Raw genomic sequence first — 10,124 nt, forward strand, 5'->3', positions numbered from 1 at the left:
AACCTTCAGCCTCGTGATAACCTTCAGCCTCGTGATAACCTTCAGCCTCGTGATAACCTTCAGCCTCGTGATAACCTTCAGCCTCGTGGTAACCTTCAGCCTCGTGATAACCTTCAGCCTCGTGGTAACCTTCAGCCTCGTGATAACCTTCAGCCTCGTGATAACCTTCAGCCTCGTGATAACCTTCAGCCTCGTGATAACCTTCAGCCTCGTGATAACCTTCAGCCTCGTGATAACCTTCAGCCTCGTGGTAACCTTCAGCCTCGTGATAACCTTCAGCCTCGTGGTAACCTTCAGCCTCGTGATAACCTTCAGCCTCGTGGTAACCTTCAGCCTCGTGATAACCTTCAGCCTCGTGATAACCTTCAGCCTCGTGGTAACCTTCAGCCTCGTGATAACCTTCAGCCTCGTGAAACCTTCAGCCTCGTGAACCTTCAGCCTCGTGATACCTTCAGCCTCGTGATAACCTTCAGCCTCGTGGTAACCTTCAGCCTCGTGGTAACCTTCAGCCTCGTGATAACCTTCAGCCTCGTGATAACCTTCAGCCTCGTGGTAACCTTCAGCCTCGTGATAACCTTCAGCCTCGTGATAACCTTCAGCCTCGTGGTAACCTTCAGCCTCGTGATAACCTTCAGCCTCGTGATAACCTTCAGCCTCGTGGTAACCTTCAGCCTCGTGATAACCTTCAGCCTCGTGGTAACCTTCAGCCTCGTGATAACCTTCAGCCTCGTGATAACCTTCAGCCTCGTGATAACCTTCAGCCTCGTGGTAACCTTCAGCCTCGTGATAACCTTCAGCCTCGTGATAACCTTCAGCCTCGTGATAACCTTCAGCCTCGTGATAACCTTCAGCCTCGTGGTAACCTTCAGCCTCGTGATAACCTTCAGCCTCGTGATAACCTTCAGCCTCGTGGTAACCTTCAGCCTCGTGATAACCTTCAGCCTCGTGATAACCTTCAGCCTCGTGATAACCTTCAGCCTCGTGGTAACCTTCAGCCTCGTGATAACCTTCAGCCTCGTGATAACCTTCAGCCTCGTGATAACCTTCAGCCTCGTGATAACCTTCAGCCTCGTGATAACCTTCAGCCTCGTGATAACCTTCAGCCTCGTGATAACCTTCAGCCTCGTGATAACCTTCAGCCTCGTGATAACCTTCAGCCTCGTGATAACCTTCAGCCTCGTGATAACCTTCAGCCTCGTGATAACCTTCAGCCTCGTGGTAACCTTCAGCCTCGTGATAACCTTCAGCCTCGTGATAACCTTCAGCCTCGTGATAACCTTCAGCCTCGTGGTAACCTTCAGCCTCGTGATAACCTTCAGCCTCGTGATAACCTTCAGCCTCGTGATAACCTTCAGCCTCGTGGTAACCTTCAGCCTCGTGATAACCTTCAGCCTCGTGATAACCTTCAGCCTCGTGATAACCTTCAGCCTCGTGATAACCTTCAGCCTCGTGATAACCTTCAGCCTCGTGATAACCTTCAGCCTCGTGATAACCTTCAGCCTCGTGGTAACCTTCAGCCTCGTGATAACCTTCAGCCTCGTGATAACCTTCAGCCTCGTGATAACCTTCAGCCTCGTGATAACCTTCAGCCTCGTGATAACCTTCAGCCTCGTGATAACCTTCAGCCTCGTGATAACCTTCAGCCTCGTGGTAACCTTCAGCCTCGTGATAACCTTCAGCCTCGTGATAACCTTCAGCCTCGTGATAACCTTCAGCCTCGTGATAACCTTCAGCCTCGTGATAACCTTCAGCCTCGTGATAACCTTCAGCCTCGTGATAACCTTCAGCCTCGTGATAACCTTCAGCCTCGTGATAACCTTCAGCCTCGTGATAACCTTCAGCCTCGTGGTAACCTTCAGCCTCGTGGTAACCTTCAGCCTCGTGGTAACCTTCAGCCTCGTGGTAACCTTCAGCCTCGTGATAACCTTCAGCCTCGTGGTAACCTTCAGCCTCGTGGTAACCTTCAGCCTCGTGATAACCTTCAGCCTCGTGATAACCTTCAGCCTCGTGATAACCTTCAGCCTCGTGATAACCTTCAGCCTCGTGATAACCTTCAGCCTCGTGATAACCTTCAGCCTCGTGATAACCTTCAGCCTCGTGATAACCTTCAGCCTCGTGGTAACCTTCAGCCTCGTGATAACCTTCAGACTCGTGATAACCTTCAGCCTCGTGATAACCTTCAGCCTCGTGATAACCTTCAGCCTCGTGATAACCTTCAGCCTCGTGATAACCTTCAGCCTCGTGGTAACCTTCAGCCTCGTGATAACCTTCAGCCTCGTGATAACCTTCAGCCTCGTGGTAACCTTCAGCCTCGTGATAACCTTCAGCCTCGTGATAACCTTCAGCCTCGTGATAACCTTCAGCCTCGTGATAACCTTCAGCCTCGTGGTAACCTTCAGCCTCGTGATAACCTTCAGCCTCGTGATAACCTTCAGCCTCGTGGTAACCTTCAGCCTCGTGATAACCTTCAGCCTCGTGATAACCTTCAGCCTCGTGATAACCTTCAGCCTCGTGGTAACCTTCAGCCTCGTGATAACCTTCAGCCTCGTGATAACCTTCAGCCTCGTGATAACCTTCAGCCTCGTGATAACCTTCAGCCTCGTGATAACCTTCAGCCTCGTGATAACCTTCAGCCTCGTGATAACCTTCAGCCTCGTGATAACCTTCAGCCTCGTGGTAACCTTCAGCCTCGTGATAACCTTCAGCCTCGTGATAACCTTCAGCCTCGTGATAACCTTCAGCCTCGTGATAACCTTCAGCCTCGTGGTAACCTTCAGCCTCGTGGTAACCTTCAGCCTCGTGGTAACCTTCAGCCTCGTGATAACCTTCAGCCCTCGTGATAACCTTCAGCCTCGTGATAACCTTCAGCCTCGTGGTAACCTTCAGCCTCGTGATAACCTTCAGCCTCGTGGTAACCTTCAGCCCTCGTGATAACCTTCAGCCTCGTGATAACCTTCAGCCTCGTGATAACCTTCAGCCTCGTGATAACCTTCAGCCTCGTGATAACCTTCAGCCTCGTGATAACCTTCAGCCTCGTGGTAACCTTCAGCCTCGTGATAACCTTCAGCCTCGTGATAACCTTCAGCCTCGTGATAACCTTCAGCCTCGTGATAACCTTCAGCCTCGTGGTAACCTTCAGCCTCGTGGTAACCTTCAGCCTCGTGGTAACCTTCAGCCTCGTGATAACCTTCAGCCCTCGTGATAACCTTCAGCCTCGTGATAACCTTCAGCCTCGTGGTAACCTTCAGCCTCGTGATAACCTTCAGCCTCGTGGTAACCTTCAGCCCTCGTGATAACCTTCAGCCTCGTGATAACCTTCAGCCTCGTGATAACCTTCAGCCTCGTGATAACCTTCAGCCTCGTGATAACCTTCAGCCTCGTGATAACCTTCAGCCTCGTGATAACCTTCAGCCTCGTGATAACCTTCAGCCCTCGTGATAACCTTCAGCCTCGTGATAACCTTCAGCCTCGTGGTAACCTTCAGCCTCGTGATAACCTTCAGCCTCGTGGTAACCTTCAGCCCTCGTGATAACCTTCAGCCTCGTGATAACCTTCAGCCTCGTGATAACCTTCAGCCTCGTGATAACCTTCAGCCTCGTGATAACCTTCAGCCTCGTGATAACCTTCAGCCTCGTGGTAACCTTCAGCCTCGTGATAACCTTCAGCCTCGTGATAACCTTCAGCCTCGTGATAACCTTCAGCCTCGTGATAACCTTCAGCCTCGTGGTAACCTTCAGCCTCGTGGTAACCTTCAGCCTCGTGGTAACCTTCAGCCTCGTGATAACCTTCAGCCCTCGTGATAACCTTCAGCCTCGTGATAACCTTCAGCCTCGTGGTAACCTTCAGCCTCGTGATAACCTTCAGCCTCGTGATAACCTTCAGCCTCGTGATAACCTTCAGCCTCCTATGTGAGGGTTATTTATGTATTACTCGTGTTATTTAGGAGATAACTCCAATCACACAGATTTTAAAAATTAATATGGAAATCTAATAACATCAGAGATTAAAAAAAGAAGGTAAATAAAATTAAGAAATCAAATAAAAATTCGCATACCAGTGAAAATGACGAGTGGTCTCCTCCCATGTTACTCACTGTGGTCTCCTCCCATGTTACTCACTGTGGTCTCCTCCCATGTTACTCACTGTGGTCTCCTCCCATGTTACTCACTGTGGTTTCTGTCACTTAACTTTCACGTTGATCCTCCTCCCATGTTACTCACTGTGGTTTCTGTCACTTAACTTTCACGTTGATTCTCCTCCCATGTTACTCACTGTGGTTTCTGTCACTTAACTTTCACGTTGATCCTCCTCCCATGTTACTCACACTGTGGTTTCTGTCACTTAACTTTCACGTTGATCCTCCTCCCATGTTACTCACTGTGGTTTCTGTCACTTAACTTTCACGTTGATTCTCCTCCCATGTTACTCACTGTGGTTTCTGTCACTTAACTTTCACATTGATTCTCCTCCCATGTTACTCACTGTGGTTTCTGTCACTTAACTTTCACGTTGATCCTCCTCCCATGTTACTCACTGTGGTTTCTGTCACTTAACTTTCACGTTGATTCTCCTCCCATGTTACTCACTGTGGTTTCTGTCACTTAACTTTCACATTGATTCTCCTCCCATGTTACTCACTGTGGTTTCTGTCACTTAACTTTCACGTTGATCCTCCTCCCATGTTACTCACTGTGGTTTCTGTCACTTAACTTTCACGTTGATCCTCCTCCCATGTTACTCACTGTGGTTTCTGTCACTTAACTTTCACGTTGATCCTCCTCCCATGTTACTCACTGTGGTTTCTGTCACTTAACTTTCACGTTGATCCTCCTCCCATGTTACTCACTGTGGTTTCTGTCACTTAACTTTCACGTTGATCCTCCTCCCATGTTACTCACTGTGGTTTCTGTCACTTAACTTTCACGTTGATTCTCCTCCCATGTTACTCACTGTGGTTTCTGTCACTTAACTTTCACGTTGATCCTCCTCCCATGTTACTCACACTGTGGTTTCTGTCACTTAACTTTCACGTTGATCCTCCTCCCATGTTACTCACTGTGGTTTCTGTCACTTAACTTTCACGTTGATTCTCCTCCCATGTTACTCACTGTGGTTTCTGTCACTTAACTTTCACATTGATTCTCCTCCCATGTTACTCACTGTGGTTTCTGTCACTTAACTTTCACGTTGATCCTCCTCCCATGTTACTCACTGTGGTTTCTGTCACTTAACTTTCACGTTGATTCTCCTCCCATGTTACTCACTGTGGTTTCTGTCACTTAACTTTCACATTGATTCTCCTCCCATGTTACTCACTGTGGTTTCTGTCACTTAACTTTCACGTTGATCCTCCTCCCATGTTACTCACTGTGGTTTCTGTCACTTAACTTTCACGTTGATCCTCCTCCCATGTTACTCACTGTGGTTTCTGTCACTTAACTTTCACGTTGATCCTCCTCCCATGTTACTCACTGTGGTTTCTGTCACTTAACTTTCACGTTGATCCTCCTCCCATGTTACTCACTGTGGTTTCTGTCACTTAACTTTCACGTTGTGCAAGAAAGGTATAAAATACCGACAATATGAAAGTTAAGACACATGTGCAACATCTGGATATCTTTATTGTAGACGTTTCGCCATCCAGTGGCTTTATCAATACAGATTCTAGGACATAATAGGAAGACAGTAGAACTATATACAAAAGATGAGGTAATCAGTCCCTCGGCCTTGGAGTTAGTGTTCACAGCATCGTGGTGGAGGAGAGTCTGGAGCAAAGGCAAGAAGACTGGCGTTTTTATATGCGTCAGTGGAAGGGACGGGCAGCAGACGAGGGCAGTCACTGGTAGGCGGGATTCCCCAGTGGAAGTATAAAAACGCCAGTCTTCTTGCCTTTGCTCCAGACTCTCCTCCACCACGATGCTGTGAACACTAACTCCAAGGACTGATTACCTCATCTTTTGTATATTGTTCTACTGTCTTCCTATTATGTCCTAGAATCTGTATTGATAAAGCCACTGGATGGCGAAACGTCTACAATAAAGATATCCAGATGTTGCACATGTGTCTTAACTTTCATATTGTCGGTATTTTATACCTTTCTTGCACAACTTGTCAGACACTGCAACATCATGGAATCTTGGTTCAGAGGACATCTACAAGACCTTCTTCACGGCTGCTACAACTAACCCATCTCTTTGGGAAGGACCTACTTCCACTGGGGAATCCCGCCTACCAGTGACTGCCCTCGTCTGCTGCCCGTCCCTTCCACTGACGCATATAAAAACGCCAGTCTTCTTGCCTTTGCTCCAGACTCTCCTCCACCACGATGCTGTGAACACTAACTCCAAGGCCGAGGGACTGATTACCTCATCTTTTGTATATAGTTCTACTGTCTTCCTATTATGTCCTAGAATCTGTATTGATAAAGCCACTGGATGGCGAAACGTCTACAATAAAGATATCCAGATGTTGCACATGAAACTTCACTTAACTTTCACGTTGATCCTCCTCCCATGTTACTCACTGTGGTTTCTGTCACTTAACTTTCACGTTGATCCTCCTCCCATGTTACTCACTGTGGTCTCCTCCCATGTTACTCACTGTGGTTTCTGTCACTTAACTTTCACGTTGATCCTCCTCCCATGTTACTCACTGTGGTTTCTGTCACTTAACTTTCACGTTGATCCTCCTCCCATGTTACTCACTGTGGTTTCTGTCACTTAACTTTCACGTTGATCCTCCTCCCATGTTACTCACTGTGGTTTCTGTCATTTAACTTTCACGTTGATCCTCCTCCCATGTTACTCACTGTGGTTTCTGTCACTTAACTTTCACGTTGATCCGCCTCCCATGTTACTCACTGTGGTTTCTGTCATTTAACTTTCACGTTGATCTGCCTCCCATGTTACTCACTGTGGTTTCTGTCACTTAACTTTCACGTTGATCCGCCTCCCATGTTACTCACTGTGGTTTCTGTCATTTAACTTTCACGTTGATCCTCCTCCCATGTTACTCACTGTGGTTTCTGTCACTTAACTTTCACGTTGATCCTCCTCCCATGTTACTCACTGTGGTTTCTGTCACTTAACTTTCACGTTGATCCTCCTCCCATGTTACTCACTGTGGTTTCTGTCACTTAACTTTCACGTTGATCCTCCTCCCATGTTACTCACTGTGGTTTCTGTCATTTAACTTTCACGTTGATCCTCCTCCCATGTTACTCACTGTGGTTTCTGTCACTTAACTTTCACGTTGATCCGCCTCCCATGTTACTCACTGTGGTTTCTGTCATTTAACTTTCACGTTGATCTGCCTCCCATGTTACTCACTGTGGTTTCTGTCACTTAACTTTCACGTTGATCCGCCTCCCATGTTACTCACTGTGGTTTCTGTCATTTAACTTTCACGTTGATCCTCCTCCCATGTTACTCACTGTGGTTTCTGTCACTTAACTTTCACGTTGATCCTCCTCCCATGTTACTCACTGTGGTTTCTGTCACTTAACTTTCACGTTGATCCTCCTCCCATGTTACTCACTGTGGTTTCTGTCATTTAACTTTCACGTTGATCCTCCTCCCATGTTACTCACTGTGGTTTCTGTCACTTAACTTTCACGTTGATCCGCCTCCCATGTTACTCACTGTGGTTTCTGTCATTTAACTTTCACGTTGATCTGCCTCCCATGTTACTCACTGTGGTTTCTGTCACTTAACTTTCACGTTGATCCGCCTCCCATGTTACTCACTGTGGTTTCTGTCATTTAACTTTCACGTTGATCCTCCTCCCATGTTACTCACTGTGGTTTCTGTCACTTAACTTTCACGTTGATCCTCCTCCCATGTTACTCACTGTGGTTTCTGTCACTTAACTTTCACGTTGATCCTCCTCCCATGTTACTCACTGTGGTTTCTGTCACTTAACTTGCAGTACTTTAAGGAGCTTCAGGAAGGATACGAACGAAAGACGGAGAAAGGGAAGGATGCAGAGGAGGAGGAGGAGACGCCTGCCTATCTCAGCATGGTGCGCGCCCCGGACTACAACGCTATCGTTCAGAGTGCCCAAGAAAATCAGGTTTAGGAAGATGGCCAGGCCTCCACTCTGAACCCCTTGTTCACCAGGACGCAAGACCAGGAACCACCGGGACACGCAAGACCAGGGACCACCAGGACACGCAAGACCATGGACCACCAGGACACGCAAGACCAGGGACCACCAGGACACGCAAGACCAGGGACCACCAGGACGCGCATGACCAGGGACCACCAGGACACACAAAACCAGGGACCACCAGGACACACAAGACCAGGAACCACCAGGACACACAAGACGAGGGACCCCCAGGACAAGCAAGACCAGGGACCACCAGGACACACTAGACCAGAGACCACCAGGACACAGAAGACCAAGGACTGCTAAGACTCCCAGGACAGAAACTAACAGGACACTCAAGACTTTGGAACATTAGGATGCACAAGATGGTACCTCGTGTGCTGTACAGTCATGACGACGGTGCTGAAAACAATCCTTAACTACCGGACTCCTGTTCTCTATTTTCCCAGTAACCTCGTTCCTCTGTCACCTTTCGCTATCCCTCATATAGTGGATATGGCATAAATAATAAATAATATAGATATTAAACTAAACAGAATCCAGAATGTCTCCAACTTCTCGTTTTTTCTGACTCTCGTGTCCTGTGATAAAGATTCCAATTAAGCAACCTCGCTGTATAGCCCTTGTGGCTTAGCGCTTCTTTTTGATTATAATAATAATTATAATAATAATTAAGCAACTAATCAATGCATTAGTTTCCCCACCATCAACCTCACAAGCTGACTGACGCTGTGGTGTTTCAGTTGTGTCACTCTGTCTGTCACTTTCACCATTTCATTTTTTTTAAATTCATCGCGACAACTGTGAATTGTTACCTGAAAATTAATTCACTGTTGTGGGTCTCACCGTGCGGAAAAACCTATAAATAGAACCTTACTGGAAATAAACCACACGAAGCTGTCCTTGATTATTAAGCTTCGGAGGTCATGGGAAATTCTAGGTCTTCCTTACTGGAAATATCTGACCTCTGGCCCTTGAATCTGATCAAGACTCGACTCTTAAACTTTAGAGGTAAATGAGAGTGTACACTTAACTAGATTCCCCTAAATTATATTAACTACCAGAGCTGCCATACAAACAGGATGTACTATGAGGTGCAATATGCAGTATCCACAGTACAACAACACCAGTCTGAAAGGCACCTTAAATTATCTATACGAGTAATAGATGTCATGGAAAGGTGAGACGCGAAAGAATGTTCAAGCTTGTACAGAACACAAGACAGAATAGTCAAGTGAAGCAGCATCGTCAACTCCAGTAATGGTGGTATAAGTTTACGACACTGGTGAGTGGAGTGGGTGAGCGGAGTGAGTGGAGTGGGTGAATGGAGTGGGTGAGTGGAGTGGGTGAGTGGAGTGGGTGAGTGGGGTGGGTGAGTGGAGTGGGTGAGTGGAGTGGGTGAGTGGAGTGGGTGAGTGGAGTGGGTGAGTGGAGTGGGTGAGTGGAGTGGGTGAGTGGAGTGGGTGAGTGGAGTGGGTGAGTGCAGTGGGTGAGTGGAGTGGGTGAGTGGAGTGGGTGAGTAGGGTGGGTGAGTGGAGTGGGTGAGTGGAGTGGGTGAGTGGAGTGGGTGAGTGGAGTGGGTGAGTGGAGTGGGTGAGTGGAGTGGGTGAGTGGAGTGGGTGAGTAGGGTGGGTGAGTGGAGTGGGTGAGTGGAGTGGGTGAGTGGAGTGGGTGAGTGGAGTGGGTGAGTGGAGTGGGTGAGTGGAGTGGGTGAGTGGAGTGGGTGAGTGGAGTGGGTGAGTGGAGTGGGTGAGTGGAGTGGGTGAGTGGAGTGGGTGAGTGGAGTGGGTGAGTGGAGTGGGTGAGTGGAGTGGGTGAGTGGAGTGGGTGAGTGGAGTGGGAGTAGGGTGGGTGAGTGGAGTGGGTGAGTGGAGTGGGTGAGTGGAGTGGGTGAGTGGAGTGGGTGAATGGAGTGGGTGAGTGGAGTGGGTGAGTGGAGTGGGTGAGTAGGGTGGGTGAGTGGAGTGGGTGAGTGGAGTGGGTGAGTGGAGTGGGTGAGTGGAGTGGGTGAGTAG

At 48.1% G+C, this 10,124-nt stretch overlaps 1 protein-coding gene across 1 annotated transcript in view; it reads left to right on the top strand.

Annotated features, from left to right (window-relative positions):
• Positions 1-9,405, top strand: part of LOC128704682 (fibroblast growth factor receptor 3-like) — a 43,039-nt gene extending 33,634 nt beyond the window's left edge. Inside the window, exon 6 of the mRNA XM_070089486.1 lies at positions 7,927-9,405. Within this exon, the coding sequence (XP_069945587.1) occupies positions 7,927-8,076 (150 nt within the window). The 3' untranslated portion in view covers positions 8,077-9,405. The remainder of the gene's footprint in view (positions 1-7,926) is intronic.
• Positions 9,406-10,124: the final 719 nt, after the last annotated feature.

This window comes from Cherax quadricarinatus, chromosome 2, assembly GCF_038502225.1.
Source record: "Cherax quadricarinatus isolate ZL_2023a chromosome 2, ASM3850222v1, whole genome shotgun sequence".
Taxonomy (NCBI): Eukaryota; Metazoa; Arthropoda; class Malacostraca; order Decapoda; family Parastacidae; genus Cherax; species Cherax quadricarinatus.